The sequence below is a fragment of the Aythya ferina genome (genome assembly GCF_964211825.1).
Source record: "Aythya ferina genome assembly, chromosome: 16".
NCBI classification, from domain to species: domain Eukaryota; kingdom Metazoa; phylum Chordata; class Aves; order Anseriformes; family Anatidae; genus Aythya; species Aythya ferina.
The window spans coordinates 13,372,571-13,395,267 of NC_140315.1; the positions used below are offsets into that span (position 1 = coordinate 13,372,571).

Here is a 22,697-nt window from a genome sequence, read left to right on the forward strand (position 1 = left end):
ACAAATTGTTCTGTTTCCCGTGGGCCAAACGGGGAGAACCCAGGAGCCGCGTTCCTGTGGCGGGTGCCTGGCTGCTGCCAGGCTGGGGCAGGGGGCTGCGAGTCACTGAGGGCAGGCAGAGCACTGCCGGTGTTCCAGCTCCTGAGGTGTCCAGCTGAGGGCTCTCCTACCCTGGGCACGGTTTCTCCGAGCCTCAGTGGACTTTTCTTGTCTATTTTTTTGTGTGCAGCTGTCTTTGTTCTGTGTCTGCCGTTACAAACTTAACAAGCCAGAATGAGGCAGGGGCTGTGTGGCCAGCAGGGCTAGGAAAGTGATTGTCCCCCTCTACTTGGCTCTGGTGAGTGCTGTGTTCAGTTTTAGGCCCCTTGCTTTAAGAAGGACATTGAGGTGCTCAAACGAGTCTAGAGAAGGGCGACAAAGCTGGTGAGGGGTCTGGAGAACAAGTCCTACGAGGAGCGGCTGAGGGAGCTGGGCTTGTTCAGCCTGGAGAAAAGGAGGCTCAGGGGCAGCCTTATTGCTCTCTACAGGTACCTCAAAGGAGGCTGGAGTGAGGTGGAGGTTGGTCTATTTGCCTGGTGACAGGACGAGGGGGAACGGGCTAAAGTTGTGCCAGGGGAGGTTTGGGTTGGGTGTCAGGAAAAACTTCTTTACGGAGAGGATTGCGCGGCACTGGGACGGGCTGCACAGGGAAGTGGTGGAGTCACCATCCCTGGGGGGCTGTAACAGACGTTTCGGTGTAGTGCTTGGTGATACGGTTCAGTGGAGGGCAGGTCAGTGTTAGCTCAGAGGTTGGACTGGGTGATTTTGGGGGTCTCTCCCCCCCCGTGGGTGGGCTCCTGCCCTGCCCAGCGTTTGCTGGGTCACGGGGCGCCCTTGGCGTTTGCTGAAGGGACGCCCCAGGACAAGAACCGCCAGTACCGATACCGGCAGTGCCGATACACGGCTGTATCGCTGTCTGTATCTCGATAATTATTAACACCGAGCCCAGCCCGCTGCGGGACCTCCCCGGGCCGGGCCCTGCCTCAGGCCGCTGCCGCCATGGCAACGCCCCGCTGACGTCACCCGCCCTCTGGGGGCCGCTTCCCGGTTCCTCCCGGCAGCCCGCTCCTCCCCGGCGTGCCTCGCGCCCGGCCCCGCCCCTGCCGGGACTCCATTTCCCAGCGTGCCCTTCGCGCGGCCGCCGCTCGGCGGTGCGGCGCTGCGCCGCGGGGCACGCTGGGAGTTGTATGCGTCGGGGGGGGGGGGGCGGGCGCTGAGGCGGGGCGGCGACCGGAGCGGCCCGGGCGGCGGCGGCGGCAGCAGCAGGAGGAGGCCGAGGCTGAGGCGAGCGCCGAGCGCGGCCGGAGCCGTCCCGAGCCGCCGCAGCCATGTCGGGGTTCCTGGAGAAGATATTCGGGGTGGGGGCCGGCGGCAAGGGCGGCGGGAAGGGCCCGTCCCCGCAGGAGGCCATCCAGCGGCTCCGCGACACCGAGGAGATGCTGAGCAAGAAGCAGGAGTTCCTGGAGAAGAAGATCGAGCAGGAGCTGGCGGCCGCCCGCAAGCACGGCACCAAGAACAAGCGCGGTGAGGGGACGGGGGGGGGGGGGGCGGTGTTTGTGTGAGCCCTGCCGCCGGGCCCGGTTACCTGCGCCTCTTCTTTGCCTGCTGCGGCCTGGGGCAGGCTGGGGATGGCGTTAAACTGGCAGAGGGCAGGCTCAGGTTGGGTGGCAGGAGGAAATTCTTCATTCCCAGGGCGGCGAGGCCCTGCCCAGGCTGCCCCAGGAGCTGGGGGTGCCCCATCCCTGGGGGTGCCCAAGGCCAGGCTGGGGGGACTGGGGGCATCCTGGGCTGGGGGCCAGGGGTTGGCTCTGGGTGGGCTCTGAGGTCCCTTCCCACCCAAACCCGTGGGCTCTGGGCTCCGAGGCCTCTCCCCACGCCTCTCTGTGGGCAGCGGAGGCATTGCCTTTCCTTGGAGGCGCAGGAGGGAGAAGAACCTGCCCGAGCTGCAGGATTCTGGGTCAGGCTAATTGAGGTCTCCAAGCAGAACAGGATCCCGAGGAGTAATTAAGGAGCTGTGAAAACGAGAAGGGCTGAGGATGGTTTTCTGGTGGAAAGCCAACCCCCCCTCCTCCCCCCCACCAAGGAAACTTTTATTTTTTTCTCCTCTCCGGAGCCAAGAGGCCAGTGTTAATGCTGGGCTGCTGGGAGAGCCCGTGGGTTTCTGCTGGTTTGCTGGGAAGTGAGTTCTCCTCGGGACACGCCGTTTGTTTCTGCAGAGTTCGGGGTGTCACTCATCAGCTGAGCTGGGACAAATTCTGTGTGCGTGTTTCTTTTTGTCACGTGGCTGTGTGGATTTGTCTCTCTCTGACTTCAGGCTGTTTTATAATCCGGAAATTGTGACTGGTGCAAAGTCACTCAAATTTGTAACTTAGGGGAAAAATAAAAACAAATTGGTTTTAAATAAAAAGTCTGCTTTTAATGGGAATGTTTTTATCTAATGGAGATGTTTTAAGCAACTCCAAAAAAAAAGCTAACTTATTAGGGATGGTTTTTAAGGACTGGCTCTTTATTGGATCTGAACTTTTAAAAGACCCACCTCTAAAAATCCTTCCAGCTTTTTTACCTCTCCGAGACTCCTGGATTTCCCTCTGGGGGTGTTTATCTGTCCCCGCTCTCTGCCAAGATGCACGGCCGGGAGGTCTCGCTGTTGTTAGCAGGGGCTGCTGTGGAAAGCAGGCAGGGGAATCTGCACATCTGCAGCAGTGGGCAGGGAGCTTCACGGGGGGATGGAGGCGCCCTGGGGAACGCGGAGCGATGTTCCTGGGGGGAGGATGCACGTCCTGCCCCCTCGGCGTCACGGCAGGAGCCGCGCTGTGCAGCTGGCACACTGAGCCCTTGTTCGGCTGCCAAGCACACACGGTTTCTGAAGGCTCGCTCAGCAGCTCCTTCGGCACCCCTGGAGCACAGAAACTTCTTACAGCGCCTGCCCCAGGCACACGCAGGGCTTTTATGAAGTTACGGACGTGTTTTGTGTGTGTGTTTTTCATCATCTGCATGGAGGGTGTCTGGGCTGTGCAACCAGGCAGCTTCTCGTCAAATTCTGAAGTTACCGCGAGTAACCAGCTGGTATAAATGTCCTCAGCGTGTCCTTAGGCCGCGTTGCTTCTTGGCACGAGAGGCTTTCAACTTGTGCTAGGAAGTTGTTTTTTTTTTTTTTTTATGGTCTTTCTTTTCTGGCTGCACGCTGTGGCAGTTTTACGACCACTGTGCCTTCGGAAGGGGGACTCGAGTGTTGGGATGTTAACAGGCAGCAGTTTTTTTTCTTATTTCTTTTGCTCTACCAATTCCTTCTTACTGCTCCACAGCACCCAAGTAGCTCCTGGGGAGGGGGAAGGCAACAATCTGCAAGGTCAGGCGGCTGCGAAGGCGCCGGTGCTGTTTTCGGTGTGTGGTAGGGAGAGCAGCAGCTCCGGCTTTCCTGCGGTTACCATTTGTTGTCCTCGGGGTGGAAAACTGCCAAGGAGAAGGTTGGTCATCCTTAGAACAGGACGAAAAGGTGCAAGTGAGTGTTCTGCCTGCTGGAAGGACCCGGGTTGTGCCTGTTTTGTGGTGTTGTCTAAGTGCCCTGCCTTTTCTGATGGAAACCTGGAGGTGAAGTTGTCTCAGTGGGAAGTTGACAGCAGGGGGAGAGCCCTGGTGCCCTGCCGGGTGCTGCTGTTAGGAGCAGCCCACCAGGGATCGGATCCAGAGTAAATCAGTGCAGTCCTGTGCCAGCCTGCCGCTGGGTTTTACCTTTTGTCAGCGAACACGAGGTCCCCAATCCTGGAAAGAGGGAGAAGCTGACACCACGCTGATGTGCAGTAGATACATTCAGGTGTTAGCAGGAGGCTGACGCTTCATGGATTTTCTACCAACTCTGATTCCTGCCAGCTAGTCAGCTCCTCCTGCTCTGTAAATAAACACAGTGCTGTTTTTTTTTGGCGCAGATGACCAAGTACAAAATGGATGCAAAACCACAGCTAAATACCAGCTGTGTAATTCAGGCTTTTCCTGGGCAGAGAGCACTCCTGTTGTCTGCCTCACGCCAAAAAAAGAAAGCCAAACAAGAAAGCTGGGCGGGAGCTGAAGCTGAAAGTCGAGGCTTTATGCCCCCCGTCATCTTTCAGCAGACCCTGGAGCTGCTGCAGGCAGGCGGGCAGGTCGGCTGTCATCTCCAGGTGCTGAACTGGAGAGCACAGCTTCAGTGTGAGAGCGGGGATAGCGCTGCTGGCTGAGCCCTGCTGCTCTCCTGAAGTACCTGGTGTGGGAGAATGGTGCTAATTGCTCTGCTTTTAAGGAGCTGTTCCAAAGCAAGGGGGAGCTTGCAGTGTGCCGTCCTGTCCTGTGCCTACAGAGCAGGCTTCTGGAGTCCGGTTGCTGCAGTGTAGAACTGGCAAGGGACGGGAGGATTCAAAACACCTTTAAAAAAGTTGCACAAAGCTCCCCCCAAACCTGCGGCTCTGCCAGCTGCGATGTGGTGACGCCGTGCTGCAGTCCAGCCTTCCTCTCTTCCGTGTCAGAGGGGAAGCCTGGTGTGCTGGCAGCCACTGCCTTGCTTTTAGTGCTTTTTTATGGCTTTTTCTATCGCGGTGTGTCATGTGCTGGATTCCAGGACCTGGGTAAGCTCAGCTCTAGCTCGTACAGCCTGCTGAAGGGCTCCTGGGCCGGGTTCAGAGCTGCAGTAGCACAGTGGGCTGTATGCTGCTGGCTGGAAGGCTGCTGCCAGGATTTGGATGGATTTGTGCTCTCCCCAGTGAAATCCTTACCTGGAAAAAAAACCTGGAGCTGTGAGCGCTGCCCTCCCTGTTGCTCTGGGGTGCTTTGTGCCCCTCGTGTGGTGTGAGCGGGGAGGACGTGGCCTGGCCTGCAGGCAGTGAGGCTCTGCACGTCTGGCAGGAGCAGGGTGTAAAGCCAAACATCCCCATTTACTCGTGACACCCAAAAACGCATCATTTTGCAAAACTAAAAGCTGGAACAGCGTGGGCAATTCAGTGCTCTCTGGATTTGCAGCCGGGTGTCCAGCGAAGCAGAACTTGTGGCACAAAGTGCCTGGGACGGACAGGGCGCAGTTGGAGGATGCTAAAAATGCTCACATCAGACATGGGGAGAGCCCGGCTGTGCCCTCGGACACCTGATGGCCCCGGGGAGGTTCTGCTGGTGGCCAGGCTGGGCCCCGGTGAGGAGGCCGGGGCACCGCAGAGCTTCCTGATGGTACCGGGGTGCTGAAATATGTGGCTGCTGCTGGGAAGGGCACGGGCACAGCTGGATTTGATTTGCTTTGTAATTTTGGGGTTTCCCCAACTTTTTCCCCTTCCCATCATCGGTGTTGGAATTGGAAAATTAATGAAAGAAGTTAAAATTTTCAGCTCTCAAAATAGCGAAACTTCCCCAGACGAGATGTTGAGGGAAGTGCTAAATATTGTGACAGCCTCAGTGAAATTCTTCAGCTTGGCGACACTGCAGTGGGAGCTACACAGAGCTGGAAAAAGGGTGACAGATTCCCAGCCAGTAACTTCATTCCCCAGGAAGAACAAGTCTCCAAATGAGCCACTTAAAGGTAGGATCTCCTGAATTTTGTGTCTTGGTCTAAAAACTATTGCTTAAACTTAGGGATTCTTAATTCCTGTCAAAGAAGAACGTGTTGAGATGTTTAAGAGGAGCTGTTTCTGTTCTTGTACAGCTGAACCTCTCCAACGTGTTTCTGGCAAGGAGACTCAGAGGAAGACAGTTGTTTCATGGGATTCTCTTTAGCTGGGCGTCCTTCAGCAGTCGCAAAATAAAGAAGAAAACCCACAAGGAGCATTTGCAGTGTGTAAGGATCCTAAAGAGCCCTTAACGAGCACACTTTTTCATCCAAAGCCCTTCAACATTTGTTGAATTCTGAAAAATGTCTCTGAGTGCGTATAAATATCAAACTGATGTGAAGTAGGGTGCAGGTTTCTAACAGTGAGCTATGTTAGGGGGCACTTGGAAAGGGTGAGAGGGCGATTTACCCCAGCGGCCGCAGGGAAAAAGACAGAAGTGTCCAGGATGGCTCGCCTCGATCATCTCAGTGAGGATTATTGACCAGAGGATTGCTGTCGTGGTGTTCAGAGAGCAAAGAAATCAGCTTCAAAGGGTTTCTGTGATCCTGGACCTTTAACCTCGCTTCCCGCAGAAGGCTGTGCCCAGGAGGAAGTTCCTCGTCTCGCCAGCTCCGGCCCCACGAGCTTTGCTCGGCGATTTTCAGCCCGAGTGCCCGAGTCACCGCCTCGGTGGTAAATCCCCTTGCGATCATGGGTTGTGACCTTCGGAAGCACGCTTTCTGTGCTCATAAAAACGGCTATTTCTGGCTCGCTGGTATAAGGAAGGGTGGCGAGGAGGTGTGATAGGCTTCCAGTACAGCTCCTCCCACCCCAGCTGTGGGGTGCGGAGCCACGGGGCCGGTCCCAGCGTGCTGCGGGTGCTGCTCGGGCAGGGCAGTTGGTTGGCACCGCTCTGCTGGGTACTGCACGGAGCAGAGCTTGTGGTGCTGGTGTGCAGGGGTGCTTTCTTCTTGCTCATCCCCCCCTTGTGTATTTCTACATTTTTAAACCATGAATCCGTGGTGTTTAGTTCAGTCTCTTGCACTGCTTTCTTCGAGAGGAGGTTGTAATCTTCTTGGTTTGAATTCAGAGAGGGCAGGAGCCTTCTTTTACTCTGCCTGGGTTGAGATGCTTTCCTCGAGTAGTTTTAATCAGTTGCTTCTTAATCTTTGAGCTAGGAAACATTGCCGTCTTTTGAGGAAAGGGTTCGGGAACAAATAGATGCTTTGTAGACAGACACAGAAAGATAAATGGAGAAAAAAGACAGAGCCCCGGTCTCTTCCCAGGCAAAACCACCACCACCTCTCGAGGAGGGGCACAGGAGGCTGCTGCCAGCCCTGGTGGCTGCTTTCTGGGAGCTCTGCTAGAGGCATTAGGGCCTGGTAGTGGGGGAAATGTGTGGTGATGGCTTCAAGCATTCAGCATAAAGGGACTTTTAGGCCTGCGTGTATCCTCTGGACATCACAGATCTCGGTAAGTGATCTTCCCTGGGAAAGAAATGCGGCTGCTTTGCCCTGTGTGAGCCTTGGAGTTGATGTGAATTTATTTTTAACCATGCTTCAGTGCCTCTTTCTCCCATCCGCTTCCACACCGTGATGCTTAAAACCAAAACTCTCTTCTCTGACCTCCGACGTTTTGTGCTGTATGTAGGCAGGTGATTCACGGGCCACCAGTTAGGAACAGGCTTTGGTGCTGCTTCCTGGCCCTGCTCGCTTCCTCCGCAGTCCCTCGTCCGAGCTGGTGTGCTGTTAGTGTCCCTGGGAGGCTTCGTGTTCCTTCGCAGCTGGAGAGGTGGCACCAGCATGCAGGACGGGCACGAGGCTCTGCTGGAGCAGCTGAAGGGCAGGAGGTATTTCCAGCACCGGTACCTGCGCCAAAAAAAAAGCCCAGGCAGAAGAGTGAAGGACAAGGGTGCTCTCTAGCTGCTGTAACAGGACCGGGGGGTTTGGAAACAGCCCAGAGGGTTTTAGAAGTGCTCTGAAAAGGTCTGACCTCTGGTCCCTGAGCAGAGAAGTGAGAGTTGCCAGCTGCTGCACGGTGCGAGCCCCGGCTGCTCTCACCTTCCTCGGGACGTGCTGCGGGTTGCTTGTGGCAAGGTGCTGCCTGGGGCTTTTCTGCTGGGGCTGAGCCCCTACGAGCGTGCTTCAGCTCTTCTGAGCTAGCAGGCCTCGGAGCTAGGTTGCTTATTCAAGGCTGAGCTCAGAGCTACGAAGGAATTTTGGGAAGTGTGGTGGGGTTTATCATTACTGGGTTTACATCGAGCCTTCTGTCTGCTTGTAGCATTGGAGGGTGTTTTCTGATTGCTTTAAGGTAGATCTTCGTGGGATTTTTGTGAGACTCCGTGAGCTGCTCGCTAATTCTCAGCGAGTGGGAGATTAACAGGCACTGTCAGGGGGGAAGCCGCTGCAAGCCAGGCAGCAATTTGTGTTACGCTTTGTGGTGCCTCTTGCTTATCCCATTTCAAGGGCAGCGAGGATGTTGTTGATGATTATATTTTCTGCCTAGGCAAGCAGCAGGAAGATGGAACCACGTTTTCAGCAGCAGCAAAAATAATGAGGCTGCTTCTGCCGGGTGAATTAGAGACGGGCTGACGGTACAATGTGCCGTGCCGTGAGTCCATCACCTCTGGTGCCTGGGCTTTGTGAGAGGGGCCGGGAGACCCCTTTGGGAAGCCTCTCTGCTCTTCTCTCCCAGTATTTTGGCACGGCAGGCACAGTATACGTGATTTTTTGAGGCTCCTATGGAACTTTTTCGTTGTGTCTGAATATGGCTGGCGATCTTTTCTGCTGCTTTCTCTGATTCTGCCATTTCTTCTTGCCAGAGAGAACTGAAAAAATTGGATGTGAGATCACCCCCACCCCAGCTGCAGCAATCAGAGCTATTAACCCATCTTCCTCTGCTTCTGTTTCAGGTGTCTGGTGTAACGCTACCAGATCGCTGTGCCATTCCTTCCAGTTACAGGTGGGAGGTGGGCAGGCAGGGAGCGTGCGCCTTGTGAGCCGTCAGTCAGGACAAATTCCCTGGGTTCACAACGCCCGGAGCTCTGTAGGAGCCTGGTTTGGAGCTCAGTGAAACTCCCCAGTGTTTTTTGCCACCGTTCTCAGTGCTCCTTGAAGCACCCGATCCTCCTGCTCTCCTCAAGCTGAGACGTGTTGTTGCCAGCAGAGCCTGGAGCTCCAAGTATTCGGAAAAAGGAGTCCTGAGTTCTTGTTTCTGTATAAACCAGTCTGTATTTTGCTACTAAGGATATTTAAAAGCATTTTTTCAGTAGGATTGCTGTAGGTGTAAGTACCCCATCAACACTGCTTGTCCTGCAAGTGTACAAGCAGGACTTACTTGCAGCAGGGCTGTTGATTTTTGATGGACTTACTGATGTTCTGAGCCAGTTTTTTCTCTGAATGCAGTATTACTTAGCAAAAAATGTGTTTTTATTATCCTGCTAACTTCTGATCGCTCTGACCCTTTTTCTTATTTCATTCCCAAACTATTGTAAATATTATGAGGGAGATCTTAGGCTTATAATGGCTCTATTAATAATTGTTTACTTACAGGTTGAAATATCTTAAAAATTACATAAAATTCTTCCAGACAGCTTTTTTTTTTTTTTTTTTTTTTTTTTTGAGAACAAAGTGAAATTATTTGGGTGAACTGTTTTGCTCTTTCAGACTTGTAAGCCCAGACAGAGGAGGATAGTCTGGCAAAACGACTCTGCCCTTTTCACTCGTGAATGTTCATTTATCGCACAGAGGAGTGGCTGAAAACCATAACTTGAGTTCCTGCTTATCAGCTGTGCTGGAGCGCTGGCTGCTGTTGTGCCTTCTTTTTGCTCGCTGTGGTCGAACAGTAAGCATAAAGCTGCTGCTGGCCTGTTGGGGGGGGCTACCACAGAAATTCAAGTAGGTAGGAAACTTAAAAGTTATAAAAAAAAAAAAAAAAAGTGCAAAAAATTAACTAATATTTTGCAGTTCAGCAACTGAAGACTAAAAAGGAAAGAAGGAACGCGTTTTTATATGTCAAAAAGTTTGACTTCCTAAGGAGGCTGTGAAATTTTCTTCAAATTTGCTTGTGCACGTGTTTCTGTGCAGGAAATTGAAAGCAGTTTTCACCCAGAGCTCTGCCCGTTTACATCTTTATCAGTGCAAATTGGGTCCAATGTCCCAGCTGGAGCTGGTAATAAAGGCAAGGAATATGTCAAACTGCCATGTGGAAAAGATCCCTTTGAGCTTGCTCACCAGCTCTTAATGGGTAACAGGAGTCACCCAGCTGGCTGTAGATGTATTACCTTCCAATTTAATTATAATAATATACATTTCTGGTTTTTCTCCAGTGGGTACTTGCCTATGGAAAGTGCTGATGAATTTACTAAAATTCAAGTAAGTTTTGTTACCCGCTGTTAGGTTTTGGAGGGTATGTAAAGTGTCTGGATACCCTCCTGCACCTTGGGGTTAGGAGGCAGAGCACCCACTGTCCCCCTTCAGGCTGGGGGTTGTGAAGTTTGCCTAAAATCCTGCGTTAGTGCTAGCGGGCTCTTGCTGTTGTCTTGTGAAAACTAACTTTGTGTATCCATCAAATGTTTTTGCTATCGTGGGGTTTGCTTTGATTTATTAAGCGAAGATAAGCATTGATCTTAGGATTTTTATTTTTAAATAGTGAATTCTAAGCCTACCACCATGCTGCTTGCATCGAATCCAACGCTGTTCAGCAGGTTGAGTTGGTCATCTGGCACTTTGTTCTGATGGGTCAGCAATCGCTGCCCTTTTGTGATTCCTGCGAGAGACTTGAGCTAAAAAGAAAGGAGAGGGGGAAAAAAAGGCAAGCCAAAAGATCCCCTCCTAAAGCAGCCAGTGCTTTGAAGTGGTGCTGCTGTTTTTATATAGAAATAGGCTAATTCAAGAGCAAGTTAACCCCAATCCGAAGCCTTCCTGCTTTTTGGGAGGAGAAATACCTGGCATTATCTAACAACTTCTGCGGAACGTGATGAGGGAAGGCTGTCAGGGTGATGCTACAGCCTGCTTGCTGCTTTCTGAGCAGACACCGTGTTTCCCTTTCCCGTGCCCGCTTTCCTTCACTGCGTGTCCTGTGCCGAGGAGCTGGTGAGGGCTCAGTGCAGGGCCCAGCAGCACCGGGCTGCTTTCTGCATCCCAGCCACACCGCGTGATCCAGCGCAGACCCACCGCTGAATAACTCATTGCCCATGGGTTGGGATCACAGCCTGTCTGTGCTTCGTCCTGCACAAACGCAGATTCTCTCGTAAGAAACGCGTTGCCCACGGTTTGGTGAAAGTCCCGATGAGAAAAGCATTAATCCTGTTTGCTTGGAGTGTCTGAATCTCAGGCACTTCACAGAAGCTGCTCTGGGATGCTGGTTTGATGATTTTGCAGTCTCATACAGCTTTTTATTCCAGGGTAAGGAAATGATCTACATTTTCCGCGTGTGACGAGCTCCTTCTAGAGAAACCTGCTGCCAGGGTGCTAGCAACAGGTTCTGGGTCGCAAGCGAGGCACGTCTGGCTGGGTCAGGGAATAAATGGTTTGGGTTTAATAGCTGGTTGCAGGTCCTGCTGAGGCAGTTCCGCAGCAATTACAGGTGGGTATTGAATTGCGTTGCCTGCCGATTTAATTGCTGTCTTGGAAATAGTAAAGGCATAATTAGAGGTGCAGGTCCTGAGGTCTCCTCTTTCATGGCTGCCTCTTCGTGAGGAGCAGAGCTGGGCTGTGTTACACCTTGACTGCAAAGGCACGTCCGTGCCTTGCATCTGTGTGAGACGCCGTCGTGCTGGAGGGTGTTCTGAAGCCAACTGGCTCGTCTTCGGATGGATTTCAAGTTCTGAAAATGGATGTTGCGGAGAAAGATTTAATGCAGTTCCTTTCAGAGGAAGTATTTATAGCTTTGACTTCATTGAAAATGTAATAAAAATGTGTAGTTCTGGTAGCGCAAGGTTTCCGTAGGTATTTGTGCAGGTGGTGAGGGCTGTTCTGTGGGATAAAAGCAGCAGAGCTGCTCATCAGTCCTCCGAAATCGACACTTAAATAGGAGAGCGGAGATCAAGTAGTTATAGATCTAACCAGAATCATCCCCTGAGCTGTATGCTTCCGTCTGATACCACTGCTCTGTGAAGTTAACAGCAACACGGACAATTTATAGCCCTAGAGACACCTGAAAATTAAGAAATCAGTCCTAGGAGGGAGATGGAAAACCAACTTAATCGTAACAAGCTTGGAAAAAAAAAAAAAAAAACAAAAAAACATGCTTTTAAGTATTTCCCTTGAAAGTAGATGCATTTGTATTGATACTGCTTGTTGTTAGATGGCAGAAATGATCAGGTAGTGGCCTGCAGGGTTTGAGCTGTGGACAGGGACGTGGGGAGCACGGGGTCAGCACTGCTTGCAGAAAGGAGACCCCAGAGGCACGTGTCCTTTTGCTGCTGGGCTATGTGTGGGACTCAAATTGCCCAGACTTGGAGGGTGAAAGTGATGTGGGTGACCGAGCTGATCTTGGTGTTTTTTTTTTTTCCAGCTTAATAAAATCTTCTACTTATAAACCCAATACGTGGGGATAGTTAAACAAGGGAACGTGGATGAAAATAAATCGCAGAAAGTTGTGACCCTCTCATCTGAGGCACTAAATACCTTGTTCTGTGGTGCCATTAGCTGCAAGAAATTGCAGTCTGTTGTGTGAGGTTTTCATCGTTGCAGAAACTCCTTTATCACTGGGTGCTCGTTGGGCTGTGCTCAGTGTCGGCCCCCAGCTGCCCGGACACGAAGCTGTGCGTGTGGCCGTGCTGCTCCTGCTAGGGCTGTGTATTGCTGTATTGCTCCTCAGCCCTGCAGCTGGCTGCAGCACGGAGGGATTTCTGCAGCTTCGTCTTTTGGTAGGTCTGGGTGAGCAGCCAGGCCAGGGGAAGGTGGGTCCTGAGGGGTCCTCGATGCAGAGGGGGGCGCAGAAACCTCGTGGCCCCGGCTGGGCTTGGTGCTGGGGGCGAGCAGTGGGGGCACACCGAGCCTGGTGGCGGTGGGGCTGCAGCCCAGACCCATGGGCTCAGCCCTGCAGGTTGGAGGAGTACGTAGCTTGTTTCTGCAAAAGCAGGAGCCTTGATCTCTCTTAATTTCTCCCCTGCTAACGTGGGAAAGGAAGGACAGACGGAAGGAAGGCAGCGAAGGCCGGGCAGTGCAGTTCTGGTTCGCTGAGCTGGCGTGCTGGGGACGGAGGGAGGGGTAGGATTGCACAACCCCTGATACACCCTGACCACGTGCTCTGTCACCATGATGCTCGTGGTGTTTGGTGTCTCAGGGCTTGCTTAGTGCGTAAGCAGGAAGTGTAGATAAACCGTGGCTGTTCTCAGGGAAAGCTACAGGGGGGGGAACTGTACGTAAATCACAGTGCTTGGGTTTGTGTAATGGTTATAAACCCCCTGGTTTTGCCTATAATTCTCCTTAATGCGCAAAGGCTTCACTGAAAAAATGTTTTTTTGCTATCTGACGCTTTCCCGGCATCTGTCAGTGTATAAGCACAGCCTATTAACAGTTTTATCTTCCTAAGATAACTTTGTATATCCTTAATTAAGCAATTAGTGCAGCATGAACCAGACTGAAAGTGCCAGTAACGCGCTGCTCTGCGCTTTGTGCCTGGCACAAAGCTGGGACGTTCCAGGTGAGTCTGTGTCGTGTCCCAACAAACACCTTCGTGTTACACGGAGACCCCTTCCTGCCCTGCTTCTGCCACGTGGAAACTGCAGCTGCTGCCACCAACACTCGTTGGGGGGGGATTTGCTGATTGTTGGGGTGGCAGCCACCGGAATGGCCTGTGCTGGAACAACCGAGGTGACGTTCGTTTGTCCTTGTGATCACGTCTGCGAAGGCAGCCTCTGGTGCTCTCCAAGTGTGCTTGGCAGCTGAAGCTACAGCTGCGCAAAGGACTTCTTTATTCCTCCAGGATGCTGGGGTAATTTGAAAAGGATCAAAACGAGTGTATTCGTAGCCAGTTGCAGAGCTGGGGGTCTATGTAGAGCTGCTGGGTGCTAGGGTGTTATCTTGAAGGGCTGTCAAGCTTCTCAAGATGGCATCTGACAATACAAGAGGTGTCTGCTGGCTTAATCTGCTCCGAGGAAACAAGCTATTCTGCTTCTGTTGCAGGAATTTACTCAGCGTGTCACAAAGTTATCGTGGCTCTAGTAGAGGAGATAAGGGAAGCTGCCAGGATTTCTTCCTCTTTAGTCCCCCAGCTCTCCAAAATATCTGCTAGGGAATTGTAACAGGGACAGGCAAAGGTTTGAAATAGTGTTGTAAGTTAAGAAACGGAGAGGAAGGCTGTCATGACAGCGGTGTGTGTCCAAGCTGTGTTTTTAAAGTGGGTGGACGTGTATTGTACAACCAAGTCCGTGACACCGCGAGCAAGAAATCTGCTCTCAGGGGAGCAGCAGTGCCTCGGAGGGAAGTTGTCATCTCTCGTTGTGTTGTACTTGGTCCATCAGCAACAGTGCTCGGTAGGTTTTGCCTCCACACAACCCCTACCAGACTTTTAACCAAGTCCAGGTGAGGCCATGTGTAAATCTGACTTCTTGTCACCGTGTCCTCGGATCGAGCGTGCACCAGGCTGCTGCTGCCTGCCCGGGTGCCTGCCCTGCCTGGGAGGAGCTGAGTGCTGCAGGAGGAGCTGGACCAGTCCACGCACAGTTTTATTTGGGACTACTCTACGTCCAAACACGCTGCTTCTCCCTGCAGCTGCACAGGAGTTCAGCTGGCCGGCAGGGGCAGCAGCAGCATAACCTCGTGCGATGGTTGCTGCACCTGCAGCTGTGCCGTGCTCTGCTGAGCGAGCAGAGGTGTTCCCAAGCACACCAGCTCGCAGGGTGAAGCCTGCTGTTTGCTCTAACGTGGCTTCTGCCTTGTGGTCTGTTACGGCTGACGGGGCCATGCTGAGCCCTCGAGTCACTGCTTGGCTCGTGTCCTTCTGGAGGCAGGGGATGGATGGGCAGCTCATGTTCGGCCACGTTTGAGCAATGTTTTTGAAGGAGGTAAATATAAAACAAACAATAGAAGATGTTAGACATTGCTCTGTACCTCGTACCATTTTTTTACAGAACGTGAGGGGCTGTCTGGGGCACAAATCTCACAAATCCTACTTTTTTTTTCCCTTCTGTTGATTAGCTGCTCTTCAGGCCCTGAAGCGTAAGAAAAGGTATGAGAAGCAGCTTGCGCAGATTGATGGCACGTTATCCACAATTGAATTTCAGAGGGAAGCCCTTGAAAATGCCAACACGAACACGGAAGTGCTTAAGAATATGGGGCTTGCTGCTAAAGCTATGAAAGCTGCTCACGACAACATGTAAGTTACTCCCCTCTTTTTCTGCCTGTAGCAATCTTTAGTTTGGTGTTTGCTTGAGCTGCTAAATACCAAGTTTTTCATAACGAACAGTACAGTGAGTGTAGCAAAATCTTTTTAAAAGGCTGTAACTTAAATAAAACTAAAATATTAGGTATATTTGTGTATTGACCAACACTTTCTCAGTTTGGTACCACGTCATATGATGCAAAGCTGATAATGGCAAATGTACTTTGTCCAACAGAAGGCTAGCATCAGTGTAGTTTAAAGCAAATGGGAGGGTGTACCACTGCAGATCCACCTCACAACAGCAAGAATTTTAAGTCTCAAGGGGGGAGAGTTAAACTTCCTTCCTTGCAGTTTGCGTTTGTAGCAGTTTCTTTGGAGTTTGTGTATGTAGCAGTAATTAAAGGTAAACTACATTATGGGAATGTTGTACTTGTTCCAAAAGCAGATATTTTAGATGTAATATAATAATGCTGGATTAGGGAACAGAGCAAATTATTATTAATGTCAAAATACAAACCAAAACCTCTTCGTACAAGGTCTCTGTATATAATTGCTGTGAGCTAAGCTTCTTGGGAAAAGTAGAAAAAAAATAAATTTTTTTTGAGATCAGGGTGTGAGGTGTAGGAAGATAGAACTTAGACTTGCATGCAAAATATTTTTTGAGAAAGAACCTTGTGAAATGTCACCATGGTGTGGCATTATTATAGAAAACAGGAAATACGGTCGTAAGTGCTGATTGGGAAAGTGCCTGATTTGCTTACTCTTTCCTTTGTTTTACAGGGATATTGATAAAGTAGATGAGTTAATGCAAGACATTGCAGAACAGCAAGAGCTGGCAGATGAGATTTCAACAGCCATCTCAAAGCCAGTAGGATTTGGGGAAGATTTTGATGAGGTATGCTTTGAATTTTCCTCCGTTTAAATGAAATCGTTTAATATCTGCATGCTGCGTGTATCTAGTTATAGTACTGGGACATAAAATCTCTCCTGGAACGTATGACTTGCTGTTTCTATCAGTACATACAGCAGTTGTGTACCTGATTTTATGCTGAGAATGGTCTGGATGACTCGATCTGATAACATTTAGGCTTGCACTATCTTCTTTTTTCACTGCTTTCCCCACCATCTTCAGTCTAGAAGAGAACAATACAGGAATTCACACAAAGATTCAGATTCCTCAGATTGCTCTGATCCTGTGCAATTAAGCTATTTTCTGTGATAACATGACCAGCTAAATCTGCTTGATAATAAATATGATCTAAAAATTTCTTTTTTTTTCTCTCCTTTATAAAACTAGGATGAACTTATGGCTGAACTAGAGGAACTAGAACAAGAAGAACTAGACAAAAACTTGCTGGAAATAAGTGGTCCCGAGACAGTACCACTACCAAACGTGCCCTCAATAGCAATACCATCAAAGCCAGGTATTTATGGACCAGAAACATCCTGGGTTTTTGTAACACACACTCACTTAAATTCTAGCTCCTCTGATTTAAGAATCTGAGCTACAGGCAGCACAGACACGTTGCTTGAAACAGCTTCATGAGTTCAAAATCACATCTGGTAACGTTCCTTCAAGGAGCTAACCTGCCTTTCACAATAACTATGGGAATTAATAACTATCACAGGAACAGTTGTTACCTATTCTAGCACTTTCAGTTTATCTACAGCCTGGATGATGCTCAGGGTAGAGTCAAGTTGTGGAAGAAGGAAGCCAGTGGGATCCTTCTACCAGTCACTGCTGATCCAGCAGGGAAGTAATATTGACAAACAGACCGTGGATATAAAAGGAAAGGAATTGAAAGCAAATTAGCTCTTAGAATTAGTCCCAGGCTGGTTCAGATATCCACACTGAACCATGCTTCCTTGCTGCTATTTATTTTTTTAAATGTTATTCTAATTTTTCTGGCTTTTAGGAGGAACTCACTTGTATATCCTCAGTCTCCTATTTGGAGTCCATGGTTGCCTCCTCTGTCTGACATTTGCACATATTCAAGCCAGACTGTACTGGACTTGTGGTCGTGACAGTTTTAGAACATGTACGTCTAGCAAAAATGAGTGTGGTGATGTAATGTGAAGAATGGTCAAGAAGTGTTAGTATTTACACAGTTCAAAGCTGCTGTTAAATCTGCCCTAATCATTTTTCTGTAAACTAGAAGTGATACCTCGTGACTTACAGTTGAGTGGGAAAACCTATGACATGCATTAATGGGATGTGAAGCTTTACTACCCAGTTTGCTAAATCTGCCATAAGGCATTACAAGTAGAGCTGCAGAGACTACAGCTTATTTTGTGTGCTTACTTAGGAGGGGAAAAAAGGTCCAAAAAGACGGAGGACAAAAAAAAAATATTCCCAACTAGTTGTCAGTGTACCTGTAATTATCTTGCTGCTTTCCAGGCTAATTAAAGACTTGGGAAGCAGCAGACAATGCCAAATAACAAGGTCTGCTTCAGATGGCACGCTATCAAGTTTGCTCCTTGCGTGCTCTGTCTGTTTTGTTTCAGTGTAATCGATTTTGTACTTTTTTCCTGGTTCTGTTTTGCTAGGCAGAATCATTGGTAAGTGTTGATGAGAAAGGAGTGAATTCCATCAAACTATCTGGAGCCTGAGACAATCCAAATTCAGATCCAACAGCAGCAGGAAACGTTTACATAAATGTGGGCATTACCTTTTTATTTCATAGCTGTTTTGATGAGGTTTGTTTTCTTAGTGTTGGTTGGATATGGACATTAAAACATACCGACTAAATAGACCTTCTGCATTATATTAGCTAGTAATGACTGCTGACTAGTCAGGGGCATTATAATTGTACATGTTGCAGCAGCTATACAGCATAATGTGACACTTACGTAGGCATACCACTTAAAATAATAAATCATAAAAATTATGAATGTTTTTCATAGAAAAAACTGAGTGTGCAAGAGTGTCTTACAGGATTGGTTAAGCTGATTTTTCATCGAAATTTGAATCCCACTACTCTGAATGACATACTAGTCCCCTCTTACTTAAAGCTGCCTTCGAGTCCAGCATTTTGGAAAACCTGGGATTCTGGGGGTGGTGCTGGGTGGATTTTTTCCTGTTGTTGTTTGCTTCATGTTGTGTGCTTTTGTTTTCATTCATTGTTTTTCACTTAAAATTGACTTAATACAGTCTGGGGTCAAAAGTATTTTTGGTCACCATGGCCCAGACTTCCAAAGGGACTGCTTTTCCTACCAGCTCAGGGGCATGCTTAGTGTGTCTTCTGCAGCAGAGGTGACTCTTTCCTTCTTTTCAGTGGATGGAAAACAACTGTGAGCTTTCCTGCTTTTCCAGTTTTCAGGAGCTGTCTGGATTTTGACTTAATCAGTCTGAATTTGAGTTTTGTTGTTGTCTGCCAACTAAATGGGTGTCTGAAACAATCCAGGCAGAAGCTGTTTTTGTTTAGCAGAGACCGGAAGATCTTAATTTAGAAAAACAAATTCCAAATCTTTACAAGGAATAGGTTTGGAGTTTGACTTAAAGCTGACTCAGTTCCCTCTTGCATCATCTTAATGAAACCTTTATGTAAGCCATTCTAAGTATTAATTATTTGACACTTTTTTTTTTTCCGTGTTGAAGCAGAGTGATTTTGAAGCTGAAACACCTTTTTTGGAAAAAAAGAAAAACCCTTTTTTGGGTGTTTTCCAAAGTTATTGCAGCTCTTTCTCGGTTAAAATGTTTTGCTAAGTGGATTGTTTTAATTGCAGAAACCAGATTTATCATGTTACATCGTAAGAAACAGCATGGTTTGGTCCCTTGAAAGGACCAGACATGATAGCATCGTGCTTCCTAGTAGCTGCACCCAACCAAGTCCTGGTGCTCATGGCACGAGGAGGGGAGTAGCACAGAGCCAGTGCTAGGTAGCTTCAGCCCAAGAGTTGGACTCTTCTGACACAAGAGTTGGAAGTCTCTCAATTCCAGTCTTAGCTAGACCAAAACACAGTACCTCTGTGTTCTGTTGGGCTTTGAGGACTTACGGATGGAGTAAGGGAATTTATTTTTGTTTGGGAGACTGTGATACTGGAGATAGGAGATAAGTTTCTGTAAGAAACTAAATCCTTCTGGGAGGGGCTCAGAAACTGAGAGCTCAGGGTCTGCTCCTTTGTGGCATGGTGATTATGGAAAACAATAGATGCCACTGGTGTACGCATCCTGACCTTCATGTATGTTTGCATTCTTCCTATGTTTTTTTCATATTAAAGGGGCAACGTCAGAAAATTTAGCCCACAGTAGCTTTTCAGAAGGTACCTTCAATTGAAAAGGTCTTGTGTATTTTTTTTCCCCTCACCTGGCATTTGGTGCTTCGTTTATTGGTTAGGTCTTCTCTCCCCCAACAAATGAGAACGCTGTAGGGTTCTGTCAAGATTTCCTTTCTTAACTTACTGGTTTTCTTTTAATATTTTGCAGCCAAGAAGAGAGAGGAAGAAGAGGATGAAGACATGAAACAGCTGGTAGCTTGGGCAGGGGCAGGCGAGCAGTAACCACAGCAGTAAATGGCTGGAAAAAGACTTTGATTACCTATTCTGGGTGCAAATATGTTGTGTTGAGGAGAAAGCATAAGCAAAATGTCTTTACCTTTAATTTTAACCTGAAGCAGTGGGAACTGCATTGCTGTTTTCTGCATAGTGAGGTCTGCACGGAGGAAAGAAGGAGGAGCAGGAGGAATTGCCTGCGGTTTGTACGGTTGAATTTCTGTAAAAAGGTATTCGCAAAATCAAACATTCGGCTTTTGGACTGTGCTAATGCCACTGCTGGATCTTCATCTTCAAAAGTTTGGGCCATATTAAATTGACATAAGCTGAAAAACACTCTGTAATTTTAAGTCAGTTTAAGTGTGTTTAGAAGTCTTGTAAGGCATTTTAAAAAGGAAAAGTCGTAAGCCACCATCGGCTTCTTATTGTGTTTAGGTGCAGGAATGCTTTAGGTTTTTAGTTCTTTGCAAGTTATGTTTATATCCCTTTACTGATGTGTGGCTAGCCTTGTGTTCGTCACCGCAGCAGCGTAGTCACTATTCCCATTTTAATTGGTGATAATGATTTGCAGTTGACAAATGCATCTTGGAAGTTGGGAAGATTTAAATTTCAGTTGTACATTTTTCTACATAGCACTATGATGTTTATTGCTTTTTCTGTGATAATAACCCATTCAGATACATGCACACAATTATTTTAATTAAGAAACTACTATGGATTGCACTGTATTAAATATCTTGATTAATTTTCATCTGTGACTACTGCCATCAGTTCCTTACGATGTTGAAGTTATCTGAGTCTATTACGTAAGTGCCATTTGGCCTCTTCCTACACAAGTGACATCTACTCTTTAAAGTTAGTTGAACGTTGGTTGTATAACTGTAGCTTAGTTGTATAAAACTAGAGTTTTAGCTGAACAAAATTGCCAGAGGACTCAGAGCTCTTACTCTAATAATCTTCTGGGGCACAGTGTCAAAGTCCACACTAAGGAGAAATGAAAGCTGGGTTAATACTGGAATCAACAGGTTTAAGGACGGCTGAGAGCCTTGGCTTTGTATTTTTTTGTAATAGAAATAACTCCCATTGTGCAGTGTGCAAACAAAATGTGTTTTAAAGCTCTGGTATTGTATAGGAGTTATGACTGACAATCTCAAGTGCAGTGAAGTGTCTTAGCAGAAATGTTCAGGTTTAGCTGGGAGAGGAAAAAGCAGTCCCATAGCACTTAATGCTTTTAAGGTTGCTGATGCAGAAGCTCAGAACCTGTGAGTGACAGAGGCACCACCTGGCAACCCAGCTGTTTCCTGGGTCGTGTTTTCTTTCCTGTTCATTTAGCCAATTGCTTCAACTCAAGGAAGAGCCTGGTTTGCACAGCAAGAAAATGCAATAAAGAGCATCAAGATTCCTGTTTACATTTTGCCAAATGGCTGGGACAATCTTGTTTCTTTTAACTTTTTTTTTTCTGAGAAATGATAGGGTGGTTTCTTAATCCTATGTTTTATTAGCATGTATGAGGATTGATCACTCTCTTTCTGCTTTGATATCACTGGATTCCTTGATATTGTGCATAATATCAGGGAATAGCAAAAATTCTTAGAGTAAAACTTTTCTGCCTTGCTTAGGCTCATTCTGTGGGCAAAACGTAGCTGTAAAGAACACCGAGATGCAGCACAGGAGGCAGCAGCTCTTGGTGGTGAGCAGGCTTTCTGCAGCTTTGCACCCAGTGCCCAGAGTTTCTCCCTTCCCAGGAGAGGCAGTCTGTCTCCTGACAGCAAACTGTGCTCAATTAACTTGCCCTCCTTGGGCACCTCAGTTTGCAGCTGCATCGGTATTTTCCTCTTTTCCACGCTGTTAATTGTTAAAGGAGGCAAGCAGAAAACTGGGATCTGGATATTTTCAGATTTTGGTTAACCCTGTTTGTTTTTTTTTTTTTCCAACAGAAAAGTCCTTCAAGCTTTGTCACTGTTGCCTGTGTCTTGGATACTGTCGTATTTAAAGTAGGGCACAAATGTAGTCCAGGCTGGTGGACCTCCTCACAGCTTTGCCCTTATGGTGCTCTCGATCTTCTGCAGCGGGGTGGCTGTTACCTCTGCTATGCAGGTAGAGAAACCGGGGCTTTGCAGTCATCCTTTGACCCTAGGGACATGCAGTGCTTCCACCAGGCGTGGCAGGGAAGCGTGTTGCATTTATGCTGTGTGTTTGGGTTAGGGGAGTTGGGGAAAAAATCGCTGCATCGTGGCTGCTTCAAGGCTCAGGAGTTGAGCACACCAAGTATCTGCTGCCTCCCTTCAGAGCAGGGTGAGCAGCACAAAGAGCCCTTGCAGAAGCTGCACCAGAGAGTGGCTGCGAGGGCTCTGCTTCCAGCAGCTGCCTGTAAACCTCAGCACTTGTCCTGCCCCAGGGCCGGAGAGCGCTCGTGTCGGCACAGCAGATGGCACTGTTCCCTCCCAGGAGCAACGAGAATCCATTGCTCAGCCCAACGCTGCTTTTTGGGAATAAAATTAGGCTTCATTATCATTGGATCTTTGCCTTTCTAGATGTATAGAGGGCTTTTCTTTGTGCCTTTCCTGGCCTTGTCTCCAGCAGGCACTCTTTCTGGGAATACCGTAAGGTGCAGCCGTTTAGCTGTGATAACTTCCAGTGCAATGCTAAACAGGAGGAGGGAAGGAGGGCTCCATCAGGCACTGCTGGGGCAAAGAACTTGCCAGTTGCTTAATTGATGGGTTATAAGCTGTTAATTCACGCTAGTAAGGAGCTCTTGGGAAGCCCTTCATGGAGCTTTCCTGCTGAGGGCAATGAAGAGCCCCAGGAGGAGCGGTGGCCCCGCTGCACAGCTCCAGGCCCAGCAGGAGCCCCACCGTGTGTCCTGGGGGGGCAGTGGGGGGGCAACGTGCTCACTGCAAAACACAATTTACTCCTTGGTGCTTGGAGCACTGAGGACTTGGGAGGGGAAGGCGCTGCTTCTCCAGAAAAAGCATTCAGCCCCCTGTCTGCCCGGTCAGCTGGCAGCCACCGAGGGAGAAGAGGCTGGAGTTGAGCAGGTAGGGAAAAGGGGGGGCAGCAGGGAGCAGGGTGTGCTTGCTGCCCACCAGGATGTTTTTCTGGGCGTTTTCCTTTCCCTGGGTGCCTCCTGCTGGTGTCTGCCCACAGCAGCGAAGCGGGGGGGGCGTCTGGGCCCTCGGGGGCTTTTCCAGGTTGGAGAACCACAAGGAAGGCAGGTGCTGAGGGGCTGTCCCAGCCGGGCCCGCATCGCTCCCCGTGACTCCCTGGGGTGCTGGGGACAGGGGCAGTGCCATG

General features: G+C 49.0%; 1 protein-coding gene across 1 annotated transcript; it reads left to right on the forward strand.

Moving 5' to 3' along the window:
- Window positions 1-1,264: 1,264 nt before the first annotated feature.
- On the forward strand, window positions 1,265-20,154 carry CHMP4B (charged multivesicular body protein 4B). The gene is made up of 5 exons (XM_084537665.1): window positions 1,265-1,563; window positions 14,729-14,906; window positions 15,693-15,807; window positions 16,210-16,336; window positions 19,339-20,154. The coding sequence occupies exons 1-5, from the start codon at window positions 1,368-1,370 to the stop codon at window positions 19,410-19,412; spliced, it is 690 nt and encodes a 229-aa protein (XP_084393791.1). The 5' UTR covers window positions 1,265-1,367; the 3' UTR covers window positions 19,413-20,154.
- Window positions 20,155-22,697: the final 2,543 nt, after the last annotated feature.